We start from the raw sequence: 15,785 nt of genomic DNA, 5'->3' as shown, positions 1-15,785 counted from the left end.
TGCTTCATTCGTTGTGTGTGACAATTATAGAGATGGCCAAGTACAGCTCTCAGCGAGCTCCACCAATTCCATAGACTTTGAATGTTGCAGTAATGCACCAAAGCTAAAAGCTAATGAATATATGTTCAGTGTAGAGATTTATTCAGCCATTGAAAATATTTTTTTCTATGTTTTCAGGTCTAGAAAAGAGTCTTCTGGGAATGTGTGTTGGGTGAGTATCTCGGAATCGGAGAAGTGTCCATCTTCAACCACCTATCTCTTCTGCTCTGTACTCTCATACTAGTAATGTTAGTCACTCTGGGCTCACACAAAGCAAGATGACGCTGGATCACATAACTGGTGCATCCAATGCCACGATCCTTCGTACTAATCTACTGCTTTATGATAAAGTACACTGTCAGAGACAGTGTTGGGTATTTGGATAAATGTGAGATAAATATCTTATCCCATGTAATCTAACTATTACAAAGCAACCTGTGAACCGTGTATCAGCTTATGGCCCCCTCATATACTACAACTTTGCTTTACCTTTCTTTGTTGAGTTGTCATAGTTGGCTTTATTGAAGATTTAGTACATCATATTCTCATCTATTGATGGTATCAAATGGATAAAAAGCACTTGATGAGATTCTGCCACCGAAAAAATGAATTTCAGCTTTTACATCTCTTTTTCTCAGTCTTCTCTTTGTCCTGTAATCCAAGGCACATACAGTGGGGCAAAAAAGTATTTAGTCAGTCAGCAATAGTGCAAGTTCCACCACTTTAAAAGATGAGAGGCGTCTGTAATTTACATCATAGGTAGACCTCAACTATGGGAGACAAACTGAGAAAAAAAAATCCAGAAAATCACATTGTCTGTTTTTTTAACATTTTATTTGCATATTATGGTGGAAAATAAGTATTTGGTCAGAAACAAACAATCAAGATTTCTGGCTCTCACAGACCTGTAACTTCTTCTTTAAGAGTCTCCTCTTTCCTCCACTCATTACCTGTAGTAATGGCACCTGTTTAAACTTGTTATCAGTATAAAAAAACACCTGTGCACACCCTCAAACAGTCTGACTCCAAACTCCACTATGGTGAAGACCAAAGAGCTGTCAAAGGACACCAGAAACAAAATTGTAGCCCTGCACCAGGCTGGGAAGACTGAATCTGCAATAGCCAACCAGCTTGGAGTGAAGAAATCAACAGTGGGAGCAATAATTAGAAAATGGAAGACATACAAGACCACTGATAATCTCCCTCGATCTGGGGCTCCACGCAAAATCCCACCCCGTGGGGTCAGAATGATCACAAGAACGGTGAGCAAAAATCCCAGAACCACGCGGGGGGACCTAGTGAATGAACTGCAGAGAGCTGGGACCAATGTAACAAGGCCTACCATAAGTAACACACTACGCCACCATGGACTCAGATCCTGCAGTGCCAGACGTGTCCCACTGCTTAAGCCAGTACATGTCCGGGCCTGTCTGAAGTTTGCTAGAGAGCATTTGGATGATCCAGAGGAGTTTTGGGAGAATGTCCTATGGTCTGATGGAACCAAACTGGAACTGTTTGGTAGAAACACAACTTGTCGTGTTTGGAGGAAAAAGAATACTGAGTTGCATCCATCAAACACCATACCTACTGTAAAGCATGGTGGTGGAAACATCATGCTTTGGGGCTGTTTCTCTGCAAAGGGTCCAGGACGACTGATCCGGGTACATGAAAGAATGAATGGGGCCATGTATCGTGAGATTTTGAGTGCAAACCTCCTTCCATCAGCAAAGGCATTGAAGATGAAACGTGGCTGGGTCTTTCAACATGACAATGATCCAAAGCACACCGCCAGGGCAACGAAGGAGTGGCTTCGTAAGAAGCATTTCAAGGTCCTGGAGTGGCCTAGCCAGTCTCCAGATCTCAACCCTATAGAAAACCTTTGGAGAGAGTTGAAAGTCCGTGTTGCCAAGCGAAAAGCCAAAAACATCACTGCTTTAGAGGAGATCTGCATGGAGGAATGGGCCAACATACCAACAACAGTGTGTGGCAACCTTGTGAAGACTTACAGAAAACGTTTGACCTCTGTCATTGCCAACAAAGGATATATTACAAAGTATTGAGATGAAATTTTGTTTCTGACCAAATACTTATTTTCCACCATAATATGCAAATAAAATGTTAAAAAAACAGACAATGTGATTTTCTGGATTTTTTTTTCTCAGTTTGTCTCCCATAGTTGAGGTCTACCTATGATGTAAATTACAGACGCCTCTCATCTTTTTAAGTGGTGGAACTTGCACTATTGCTGACTGACTAAATACTTTTTTGCCCCACTGTATCTTTGTAGAGCGGAGCTAGGTGGCTTTGATATAAATAATAGGTTGTTTGATATATACCAGACCGTGCCATAAAGAATGGTATTTTAATGGTAGAGCCAGGTCAGATCTGCACTGAACTCTCAAATATGTTCAAGCTGAGTGATGTATGAGGATTTGCTTAGTTGTGATGTTGAGCTAGCCGTAGTATAAAAAGGCCTTGGATGATGTTCGATTTATTTCATTTATTGGCAAAATATTGCATTTTACTTTAAAAAAAATATGCTCCACCTGTTTCTTGTTCTTTAGCTCTTTTCTTTAAAATCCCCCTAAACAATGGTAATTTATAAGTTATAATAGAGAAAGGCTAGACCGAGGGTGATTACAATAGTTGTTTATGAAGTCACAAAAAACTAAATTACCGAAAGTATTGAACTATCTAACATGAAAACCCCCATAAAAAGAAGTACTTTATTATGACATTTAAAAGTAGACAAAAAATATGTTCTTAGATACCCAAGTACAATGTTATTAGGCTGACAAAGCTATTAGGGTGATCACAATGACAAATCACAAATCCATGCACATTTTTATGGGGGGTTAGATAGTTTTTTTATGAGAAAAAAGGCATTAGGAATTAAAATAAAGGATTATACAGTGACAAGGTCAAGGACATATGCAAGTGGCACTTGATTCAAGCATGATCTCAAGTCTATCCATCCCAAGATTGTTTTACTTTTATGTATAGAATGAAGCTGTGCTCCTATCTATCCTAAATTCCTTTATTTAGCCCTCGGTCTAAAGGTACCGTCACACATAACGATATCGTTGCTTTTTGTGACGTAGCAACGATATCGTTAACAAAATCGTTATGTGTGACAGCGACCAACGATCAGGCCCCTGCTGGGAGATCGTTGGTCGCTGGGGAAAGATCTGAACTTTATTTCGTCGCTGATCTCCCGCTGACATCGCTGAATCTGAGTGTGTGACGCCGATCCAGCGATGTGTTCACTGGTAACCAGGGTAAACATCGGGTTACTAAGTGCAGGGCCGCGCTTAGTAACCCGATGTTTACCCTGGTTGCCATTGTAAATGTAAAAAAAAAACACTTCATACTTACATTCCCGGTGTCTGGTCATGTCCCTCGCCTTCAGCTTGGTGAGCGCCGGCCGACCGTAAAGCACAGCGGTGACGTCACCGCTGTGCTTTACGGCCGGCGCTCAGTCAGTGCGGGAAGCTGAAGGCTAGGGACATGACAGACACCGGAATGTGAGTATGTAGTGTTTTTTTTTTTACTTTTACAATGGTAACCAGGGTAAACATCGGGTTACTAGGCGCGGCCCTGCACTTAGTAACCCGATGTTTACCCTGGTTACCCGGGGACTTCGGCATTGTTGGTCGCTGGAGAGCTGTCTGTGTGACAGCTCTCCAGCGACCAAACAGCGACGCTGCAGCGATCGGCATCGTTGTCTATATCAGGGGTCCCCAACTCCAGTCCTCAAGGCCCACCAACAGGTCATGTTTTCAGGATTTCCTTTGCATTGCACAGGTGATGCAATTATTACCTGGGCAAGACTAAGGAAATCCTGAAAACATGACATGTTGGTGGGCCTTGAGGACTGGAGTTGGGGACCCCTGGTCTATATCGCTGCAACGTCGCTTAATGTGACAGTACCCTTAGAGAAAGGTAAGCCTTATGTGATAAAGGTCCACTGTGAGTGATATGGATCAATGTAAATGAGATTTTTTAAGTGTGGCAGGTGGGCTCACACAATTTGGTTAAAATGTGCACTTAGAGTTCCATTACATGAGATAGTATACATACATGAGTATGCATGACATGTTTTTATTATGTATACCCCTCCTCACATGTAAAGCGCCATGGAATAAATGGCGCTATAATATTAAATAATAATAGTTGTCAGCTAAAAGGCAATCTCTCTCGAAGCCGCCATACACACTAACATTCAGCTTATGTGTCTTTAATATGGAGAAGGGCAGAAGCCTCTGCCAAAATGTTCTGGCAGTGGCTTATATATCATAAGAACCTCCTGCCTGATCCTTAAATTAAATTATATCCTCCCAAGAGCTACCGACATCCAGTCATAGGGCGTGCACGAGCAGCTATAGTCACCGCTCACAGCACGTCACTTTGATTGACAGCCAGCTCTGCAGCACATCTATGTAGAGTGTGCTGTCAAGCAAAGTGCCGGGTTGTGTTGTGCAAGGTGACTGTAGCCGCTTTGTCACGCCCCTGTGGCTCTTTTTAAAAATCATTGTTCTCAGCAGCACATCATTCTGTGTAAACAGGCCATGTGCCGCAGAGAACATGATATCTAATGCTCACAGAATGACAGTATCAATGATCAATCTGTGCGAATAGCAGTATGGTCAGCCTAACCAAACAGCTGTCATTAAACAGCCATTGTTTATCTGTCTGGATGCATCATAACTTTTTCTTTTGTGCGGTCTTCTTTTCTCCATAACATCCAAAGTCACAATAAGTAGCACTTTACATGCAGATGACAATGCTGTGATGTGTGTGGTATAAAGCCTAATCTTGGGTGTTTGTTCTTTCCACAATCCAATCATCACAATGTGTCCGCAGTGAATGACTGATTCGCTTAGACAGACCTGGCAGAACTTGAAAGGTCGTTGCTCTATAAAACACATCACCTTTCCAGTGGTGAATCATTTTCCATGCCAGGAAAAACTACTGAGCATCGGACCAAGCGATAATAAATAGAGTTATGCATGTCTCTTGTGGAAATTGCAATTAAATGAAATCATTGCTGTTGTCTTTCTTGACATTATTTAATCTTGGGTTATTAAATTTATTTCACACTCTGTGGTCTGTATGCAAATTTTATATTTCGGTGTTATAACATTATTTTAACAAATGTATCCAGGGAAATCTCAGTACCACTCCATGCACAAAATCCATTCTATTATACTTTATTAGCAACTGATTGCTGTGGTGGAGACACGGGTGGGGGTCGGCGTGCGCCTGGGTCAGCTTCCAGAACCGCATGGACCAGGGATTGACCCGCCGAATGCCCGCTCTCCCTGTAACGTGGGCATAACATTACTCAGACAATACAGGGTGAGGGTAAAACAGTATGGCAATACTTTATTGAACCACAAAATAGGCAGTTCACACATAGAACAATACCAGCACATTACCCCAGATGGTGCACATTAGAGTCTCACCCTCCCGCTGAGCCGCCGGGATAATGGCAGATGTTATGTTAGAGCGCCCATGGTCGGCTACCCCACCTGTGGTACACACACAGAGAAGAGGCAACGGCAAGCGTAGGAAGATGACAGTCCATTGAGTCCATATAAGGTACAAGGCCAGTTGACACAAGAGTCACAATCTAGCTTATCCGAACATTTCCATGGAGCCAGGCGACCAGCGGGTCCCAATCCTGGTTTTCTCCAAATGTATCCATGGTCCAGCGATAGTCAATGTGGCAAATCTGTATTCTTCCAACCGGAGCCAAAAACCCCTAGGTTGTTTCCTGTAGCATGATAGATCCGTATCCCTCCTGATGGTGCCATGATATTGGATGCTGTCCTGTCTCTGGTCCTTTAGATGTTTTTATCTTGGCAGAATCTCTGTCTCTCTCTCAGTCTCTCTGTCTCTGAGTCTCTTTATACAGAGGCATGTAACCTATTTTTATATTTACCCAGTGCCCTTCAGTCCAGCATCAAGATAAAGGGAACAATGGTGTTGAGATCAAGTAGCATTACTTTATTATTTAATCTTTTTGCATGGTTTTTCTCTCTCTGCTTTTGAAGTCAACAAACTGGCTCCATAATACAATGCATAATTAGCATATCAGCAAACATCACTAGTCATCAAAGATAAGCACACACTATGTTATATGAAATATCAGCTTAAAAGTTACTATTACAAGCTTACACCAGCAAAAGTATAGATAACAGCATATTCTTCTTGGTTTGCTAAAAATACTCATCTGGGTAATTAAGATATAATCCAGTTTCTTCACAATTGCAAACTGCATTTTTCTTGTTTAAAGAGTATCTAGCATTAACACACAGCTGTAGATGTAGTGTAGTCAGAAATGCTGCGTCTATTGTCCTAGTTGGATCCTCTGTATGCGCTGTAATATGTTCTATATTACATAGGTCTAACTCCCTAATGTGCCTTCTCTTTTTGTACTGCTACAGCTGCTTCCTCCCTTCAAATTCCTTATGTTCAAATTTAGTGTACTGCTGGTTACTGCAAAAACTAATTACCGTGTATACTCGAGTATAAGCCGACCCGAGTATAAGCCGACCCCCCTAATTTTGCCACAAAAAACTGGGAAAACTTATTGACTCGAGTATAAGCCTAGGGTAGGAAATGCAGCAGCTACTGGTAAATTTCAAAAATAAAAATAGATGCTCCATACCGTTCATTATTGCCCCATAAGATGTTCCATATAAAGCTGTGCCATATATAATGCCCCATACTGTTCATTATTGCCCCATAGATGTGCCATAGAAAGCTCTGCCATATAGTGCTCTGCACCGTTCATTATTGCCCCATAGCTGCCATATAGTGCTGTGTGCCGTTCAGTACTGCCCCATAGCTGCCATATAGTGCTGTGTGCCGTTCAGTACTGCCCCATAGCTGCCATATAGTGCTGTGTGCCTTTCAGTACTGCCCCATAGCTGCCATATAGTGCTGTGTGCCATTCAGTACTGCCCCATAGCTGCCATATAGTGCTGTGTGCTGTTCAGTACTGCCCCATAGCTGCCATATAGTGCTGTGTGCCATTCAGTACTGCCCCATAGCTGCCATATAGTGCTGTGTGCCGTTCAGTATTGCCCCATAGCTGCCATATAGTGCTGTGTGCCGTTCAGTACTGCCCCATAGCTGCCATATACTGCTGTGTGCCGTTCAGTACTGCCCCATAGCTGCCATATAGTGCTGTGTGCCGTTCAGTACTGCCCCATAGCTGCCATATAGTGCTGTGTGCCGTTCAGTACTGCCCCATAGCTGCCATATACTGCTGTGTGCCGTTCAGTACTGCCCCATAGCTGCCATATACTGCTGTGTGCCGTTCAGTATTGCCCCATAGCTGCCATAGAAAGCTCTGCCATTGCTCCTGCTGCTGCAATAAAAAAAAAAAATGACATACTCACCTTTCTTGCTTGCAGCTCCCAGCGTGCGGTCCCGGCGTCTCTGCGCACTGACTGATCAGGCAGAGGGCGCCGCGCACACTATATGCGTCATCGCGCCCTCTGACCTGAGCAGTCAGAGCGGAGCGACGCCGGGAAGATGGAGCGGCGCCCGGCGGCTGGAACGCGGACAGGTGAATATTACATACTTACCTAGTCCTGGCGATCCTGACGCTCCCTCTGCCTGTCACAGCTGTCTTCGGTGCCTCAGCCTCTTTCTCTATCAGCGGTCACCGACACCGCTGATTAGAGAAATGAATACGCGACTCCACCCCTATGGGAGGTGGAGCCGCCTATTCATTTTTCTAATGAGCAGTCCCATGTGACCGCTGAAGAGGGGAAGAAGCTGCAGCACAGAAGACCGTGGGACGGCAGGGGGAGCGTCAGGATCGCCAGGACTAGGTAAGTATACCTCAGCGCCCTCTCCCCCTCACCCGCCGACCCCACCGCTACCGTGACTCGAGTATAAGCCGAGAGGGGCACTTTCAGCCCAAAATTTTGGGCTGAAAATCTCGGCTTATACTCGAGTATATACGGTATTACAATGTGTAATGAAAATATGGATGCACAGCATTCCCAAAGCATCAGGGTGCTCATGTTGGGCACCAACCAATAGACCAATGTAAAAAATATTTGACTCCAAATAGTAATGCTGAAAAAAGTTTTAACTATAGCAATCAAAAATGTCTCAATATGGAAACTGCTCAATATGGGTGTCTCAATATGGAAACTGCTGCTGGTACCAACCTATTGCGCGGTACCACCAGCGGAACACCGTCACACCACACACACTCACTCTATTTGCTCTACGCACCACACACACACTCTCACTCACACACTCAAATTCACACACTCACTTTCACACACTCACTTTCACACTCACACAGCCTCTTGCGCGGTACCACCAGCGGAACACCGTCGCGAACACTCCGCTGCCGGGATCAGCCGAATGATTCACTGACTGCTGCCATCTTTGTACAGGAGGAGCGCATGTGCTGTTTTAATGCGACCGACGCTATCTGTCTGCACAAAGATGGCGGCAGTCTGATTTACTGAACCTGCGCGAATTACGCACAGGTGCAGTGAATCATTCAGCTGATCCCAGAGGCAGATGCGCGATGTGTCTACAGGCAGAGGAAGCCGGTCACATTAAAGGGGTTTTCCCACATCTCCTGGGCAGGGGAGGAAGCAAAAGACAATACTGACATTTCAGCAGGGGATCACAGTGGATTCATTTTGTGAGGTAAAATATTTTACTGACTGTTTTTAAACAACATTTTACCTCACAAAATGTATCCTCTGTGATCTCCTGCTTTAATGTTAGTTGTTATGAACAGGTAATTCAGAACCACAATGGACCTTGAAGTTCAGAGCACACAAGGTGACCTGACATTTACCAAAAACATAGGACGAGCTCTGAGACGTGGAAACTCTGCTGACCGCAATCCCTAATCCTAACACACCACACTAGGGATAGCCGTGGATTGCGCCTAACGCTCCCTATGCAACTCGGCACAGCCTGAGAAACTAACTAGCCCTGAAGATAGAAAAATAAGCCTACCTTGCCTCAGAGAAATTCCTCAAAGGAAAAGGCAGCCCCCCACATATAATGACTGTGAGTAAAGATGAAATACAAACACAGAGATGAAATAGATTTAGCAAAGTGAGGCCCGACTTACTGAATAGACCAAGGATAGGAAAGATAACTTTGCGGTCAACACAAAAACCTACAAACAACCACGCAGAGGGGCAAAAAGACCCTCCGCACCGACTAACGGTACGGAGGTGCTCCCTCTGCGTCTCAGAGCTTCCAGCAAGCAAGAAAAACCAATATAGCAAGCTGGACAGAAAATATAGCAAACAAAAATAACACAAGCAGAACTTAGCTTATGCAGGATAGAGGCCACAGGAACGATCCAGGAGGAAGCAAGACCAATACTAGAACATTGACTGGAGGCCAGGATCAAAGCACCAGGTGGAGTTAAATAGAGCAGCACCTAACGACTTAACCTCATCACCTGAGGAAGGAAACTCAGAAGCCGCAGAACCACTCTCATCCACCAAAGGAAGCTTATAGACAGAACCAGCCGCAGTACCACTCACGACCACAGGAGGGAGCTTGGCCACAGAAATCACAACAGTACCCCCCCCTTGAGGAGGGGTCACCGAACCCTCACCAGAGCCCCCAGGCCGACCAGGATGAGCCACATGAAAGGCACAAACCAGATCGGCAGCATGGACATCAGAGGCAAAGACCCAGGAATTATCTTCCTGACCATAACCTTTCCACTTAACCAGATACTGGAGTTTCCGTCTCGAAACACGAGAATCCAAAATCTCCACAATATACTCCAATTCCCCTTCAACCAAAACCGGAGCAGGAGGATCAATAGATGGAACCACAGGTGCCACGTATCTCCGCAACAATGACCTATGGAACACGTTATGGATGGGAAAAGAAGCCGGAAGAGTCAAACGAAAAGACACAGGATTAAGAACCTCGGAAATCCTATATGGACCAATGAAACGAGGCTTAAATTTAGGAGAGGAAACCTTCATAGGAATATAACGAGATGACAACCAAACCAAATCCCCAACACGAAGTCGGGGACCCACACAGCGCCTGCGGTTAGCGAAACGTTGAGCCTTCTCCTGGGACAAAGTCAAATTGTCCACTACATGAGACCAAATCTGCTGCAACCTATCCACCACAGTATCCACACCAGGACAGTCCGAAGACTCAACCTGCCCTGAAGAGAAACGAGGGTGGAACCCAGAATTGCAGAAAAACGGCGAAACCAAAGTAGCCGAGCTGGCCCTATTATTAAGGGCGAACTCAGCCAAAGGCAAAAAGGACACCCAATCATCCTGATCAGCAGAAACAAAACATCTCAGATATTCAGATATGTTTCCAAGGTCTGATTGGTTCGTTCAGTCTGGCCATTTGTCTGAGGATGGAAAGCCGAGGAAAAAGACAAATCAATGCCCATCCTAGCACAAAAGGCTCGCCAAAACCTCGAAACAAACTGGGAACCTCTGTCAGAAATGATGTTCTCTGGAATGCCATGTAAACGAACCACATGCTGAAAAAACAATGGCACCAAATCAGAGGAGGAAGGCAATTTAGACAAGGGCACCAAATGGACCATCTTAGAGAAGCGATCACAAACCACCCAAATGACCGACATTCTTTGAGAGACGGGGAGTTCCGAAATAAAATCCATAGAGATATGTGTCCAAGGCCTCTTCGGGACCGGCAAGGGCAAAAGCAACCCACTGGCACGAGAACAGCAGGGCTTAGCCCGAGCACAAATCCCACAGGACTGCACAAAAGATCGCACATCCCGCGACAGAGACGGCCACCAAAAGGATCTAGCCACCAAATCTCTGGTACCAAAGATTCCAGGATGACCAGCCAACACCGAACAATGAACCTCAGAGATAACTTTATTCGTCCACCTATCAGGGACAAACAGTTTCTCCGCTGGGCAACGGTCAGGTCTATTACCCTGAAATTTTTGCAGCACCCGCCGCAAATCAGGGGAGATGGCAGACAAAATTACCCCCTCTTTGAGAATACCCGCCGGCTCAGACAAACCCGGAGAATCGGGCACAAAACTCCTAGACAGGGCATCCGCCATCACATTTTTAGAGCCCGGAAGGTACGAAACCACAAAGTCAAAATGGGAGAAAAACAGCGACCAACGAGCCTGTCTAGGATTCAACCGTTTGGCAGACTCGAGATAAGTCAAGTTTTTGTGATCAGTCAAGACCACCACGCGATGCTTAGCTCCTTCAAGCCAATGACGCCACTCCTCGAATGCCCACTTCATGGCTAGCAACTCTCGATTGCCAACATCATAATTTCGCTCAGCAGGCGAAAATTTCCTGGAAAAGAAGGCGCATGGTTTCATCACCGAGCAATCAGAACTTCTCTGCGACAAAACAGCCCCTGCTCCAATTTCGGAAGCATCAACCTCGACCTGGAACGGAAGCGAAACATCTGGTTGGCACAACACAGGGGCAGAAGAAAAACGACGCTTCAACTCCTGAAAAGCTTCCACAGCAGCAGAAGACCAATTGACCACATCAGCACCCTTCTTGGTTAAATCAGTCAACGGTTTAGCAATGCTAGAAAAATTAGCGATGAAGCGACGATAAAAATTAGCAAAGCCCAGGAACTTCTGCAGACTCTTCAGAGATGTTGGCTGAGTCTAATCATAAATGGCCTGAACTTTAACAGGGTGCATCTCGATAGTAGAAGGAGAAAAAATGAACCCCAAAAATGAAATCTTCTGAACACCAAAGAGACACTTTGACCCCTTCACAAACAAAGAATTAGCACGCAGGACCTGGAACACCATTCTGACCTGCTTCACGTGAGACTCCCAATCATCCGAGAAGACCAAAATATCATCCAAGTATACAATCAGGAATTTATCCAGGTACTCTCAGAAGATGTCATGCATAAAGGACTGAAACACTGATGGAGCATTAGAAAGTCCGAATGGCATAACCAGGTACTCAAAATGGCCTTCGGGCGTATTAAATGCTGTTTTCCATTCATCGCCCCGTTTGATACGCACAAGATTATACGCACCACGAAGATCTATCTTGGTGAACCAACTAGCCCCCTTAATCCGAGCAAACAAATCAGACAGCAGCGGCAAGGGGTACTGAAATTTGACCGTAATTTTATTTAGAAGGCGCTAATCAATACAAGGTCTCAGCGAACCACCCTTCTTGGCCACAAAAAAGAAACCCGCTCCCAATGGCGACGATGACGGGCGAATATGACCCTTCTCCAAAGACTCCTTCACGTAACTCCGCATAGCGGCGTGCTCAGGTACAGATAAATTAAACAGTCGACCCTTAGGAAACTTACTACCTGGAATCAAATCGATAGCACATTCACAATCCCTATGCGGAGGTAGGGCATTGGACTTGGGCTCATCGAATACATCCCGGTAATCAGACAAGAACTCTGGGACCTCAGAAGGGGTGGATGATGAGATAGACAGAAATGGAACATCACCATGTACCCCCTGACAACCCCAGCTGGACACAGACATTGATTTCCAATCTAATACTGGGTTATGGACTTGTAGCCATGGCAACCCCAACACGACCACATCATGCAGATTATGCAACACCAGAAAGCGAATATCCTCCTGGTGCGCAGGAGCCATGCACATGGTCAGCTGGGTCCAATACTGAGGCTTATTCTTGGCCAAAGGCGTAGCATCAATTCCTCTCAATGGAATAGGACACTGCAAGGGCTCCAAGACAAACCCACAGCGCCTAGCATACTCCAAGTCCATCAAATTCAGGACAGCGCCTGAATCCACAAATGCCATGACAGAATAGGAAGACAAAGAGCAGATCAAAGTAACGGACAAAAGAAATTTCGACTGTACCGTACCAATGGTGGCAGACCTAACGAACCGCTTAGTGCGCTTAGGACAATCGGAGATAGCATGAGTGGAATCACCACAGTAGAAACACAGCCCATTCTGATGTCTGTGTTCTTGCCTTTCAGCTCTGGTCAAAGTCCTATCGCACTGCATAGGCTCAGGTTTATGCTCAGATAATACCGCCAAATGGTGCACAGATTTACGCTCGCGCAAGCGTCGACCGATCTGAATGGCCAAAGACATAGATTCATTCAGACCAGCAGGCATAGGAAATCCCACCATGACATCCTTAAGGGCTTCAGAGAGACCCTTTCTGAAAATAACTGCCAGCGCACATTCATTCCATTGAGTGAGCACGGACCACTTTCTAAACTTCTGACAATAAATCATCTCATCCTGACCCTGACACAGAGCCAGCAAATTTTTCTGTGCCTGATCCACTGAATTAGGTTCGTCGTACAGCAATCCGAGCGCCAGAAAAAACGCATCAATATTACATAATGCAGGATCTCCTGGCGCAAGGGAAAATGCCCAGTCTTGAGGGTCGCCACGTAATAAAGAAATAATGATTTTAACTTGTTGAACTGGGTCACCAGAGGAGCGGGGTTTCAAAGCCAGAAACAGTTTACAGTTATTTTTAAAATTCAAAAACTTAGCTCTATCTCCAGAAAATAACTCAGGAATAGGAATTTTAGGTTCTAACATAGGATTCTGAACCACTAAATCTTGAATGTTCTGTACTCTTATAGTGAGATTATCCATCAAAGAGGACAGACCCTGAATGTCCATGTCCACACCTGTGTTCTGAACCACCCTGATGTAAAGAGGAAAAGAAAGACAGAACACAGTGCAAAGAAAAAAAAAATGGTCTCAGAACTTCTCTTTTCCCTCTATTGAGAAGCATTAGTACTTTGGGCCTCCAGTATGATCTGAACAGGTAATTCAGAACCACAATGGACCTTGAAGTTCAGAGCACACAAGTTAACCTGACATTTACCAAAAACATAGGACGAGCTCTGAGACGTGGAAACTCTGCTGACCGCAATCCCTAATCCTAACACACCACACTAGAGGTAGCCGTGGATTGCGCCTAACGCTCCCTATGCAACTCGGCACAGCCTGAGAAACTAACTAGCCCTGAAGATAGAAAAATAAGCCTACCTTGCCTCAGAGAAATTCCTCAAAGGAAAAGGCAGCCCCCCACATATAATGACTGTGAGTAAAGATGAAATACAAACACAGAGATGAAATAGATTTAGCAAAGTGAGGCCCGACTTACTGAATAGACCGAGGATAGGAAAGATAGCTTTGCGGTCAACACAAAAACCTACAAACAACCACGCAGAGGGGCAAAAAGACCCTCCGCACCGACTAATGGTACGGAGGTGCTCCCTCTGCGTCTCAGAGCTTCCAGCAAGCAAGAAAAACCAATATAGCAAGCTGGACAGAAAATATAGCAAACAAAAATAACACAAGCAGAACTTAGCTTATTGTTGTGAATTCTGTGGCAGAGCTCCCTCCTGTGGTCACAAGTGGTACTTCGGCTGATTCTCTCTGGGAGCTTCCGTTTGTGGAGGAAACTGGTACTGCTGCTTCTGAGTTTCCTCCCTCAGGTGATCTGGTGAGGTCGTTAGGTGCTTCTCTACTTAACCCCACCTAATGCTTTGATTCATGCTTCCTGTCAATGTTCCAGTGTTGGACTTGTGTTTCTCTGGATCATTCCTGTGGCCTGCTGCTCTGCATAGCTAAGTGCTTCTTTGCTATTTGTTGCTATTTTTTCTGTCCAGCTTGTCTATTTGTTTTGCTGGAAGCTCTGGGACGCAAAGGGTGTACCTCCGTGCCGTTAGTTCGATACGGAGGGTCTTTTTGCCCCTTTGCGTGGTTTTCTTTAGGGTTTTGTGTAGACCGCAAAGTTATCTTTCCTATCCTCGTTCTGTCTAGAATATCGGGCCTCACTTTGCTGAATCTATTTCATCCCTACGTTTGTCTTTTCATCTTACTCACAGTCATTATATGTGGGGGGCTGCCTTTTCCTTTGGGGTATTTCTCTGAGGCAAGGTAGGCTTATTTTTTCTATCTTCAGGCTAGTTAGTTCCTCAGGCTGTGCCGAGTTGCATAGGTAGAGTTAGGCGCAATCCACGGCTGCCTCTAGTTGTGTTTGGAGAGGATCAGGGATTGCGGTCTGCAGAGTTCCCACGTCTCAGAGCTCGTTCTATTATTTTGGGTTATTGTCAGATCACTGTATGTGCTCTGACCTCCATGTCCATTGTGATACTGAATTGCCTTTCATAACAGCTTATGCAGGATAGAGAGGCCACAGGAACGATCCAGGAGGAAGCAAGACCAATACTAGAACATTGACTGGAGGCCAGGATCAAAGCACCAGGTGGAGTTAAATAGAGCAGCACCTAACGACTTAACCTCATCACCTGAGGAAGGAAACTCAGAAGCCGCAGTACCACTCTCATCCACCAAAGGAAGCTTATAGACAGAACCAGCCGCAGTACCACTCACGACCACAGGAGGGAGCTTGGCCACAGAATTCATAACAGTATGGTCTTTTGCTTCCTCCCCTGCCCAGGAGCTGTGGTATGTTCGTTACATGGTCAGACACAGACAATATTTAAAATGAACTTTTGTTTGTGGGACTATCCCTTTAAAAAGCAAATATCAATGCCAACATGGCTCCTCCTAAAAAGTACACCAATGACAATGAAAGGAAAGCAGCAAAGGCACAACGTCAAAGACAACAAAGGGCAAATGAGACTCTGGAAGAGCAACAGCATTGCTGGAACAAAAACAATGCCTATAATCGGAGGCGTCAAGCACGTGTCCCATGATGCAAAAGTCATTAGATTATCACAGGATGCCATTAGGCAACAACAGC

The 15,785-nt window shown here is 45.1% G+C and overlaps 1 protein-coding gene across 1 annotated transcript in view; it reads left to right on the top strand.

Annotated features, from left to right (window-relative positions):
• Positions 1-15,785, top strand: part of FKBP11 (FKBP prolyl isomerase 11) — a 107,581-nt gene that overhangs the window by 54,376 nt on the left and 37,420 nt on the right. Inside the window, exon 4 of the mRNA XM_069758341.1 lies at positions 178-211. Coding sequence (XP_069614442.1) covers positions 178-211 — 34 coding nt within the window. The remainder of the gene's footprint in view (positions 1-177; positions 212-15,785) is intronic.

This window comes from Ranitomeya imitator, chromosome 3 (genome assembly GCF_032444005.1).
Source record: "Ranitomeya imitator isolate aRanImi1 chromosome 3, aRanImi1.pri, whole genome shotgun sequence".
Taxonomy (NCBI): domain Eukaryota; kingdom Metazoa; phylum Chordata; class Amphibia; order Anura; family Dendrobatidae; genus Ranitomeya; species Ranitomeya imitator.
This window is presented reverse-complemented; position numbering and strand designations above follow the sequence as displayed.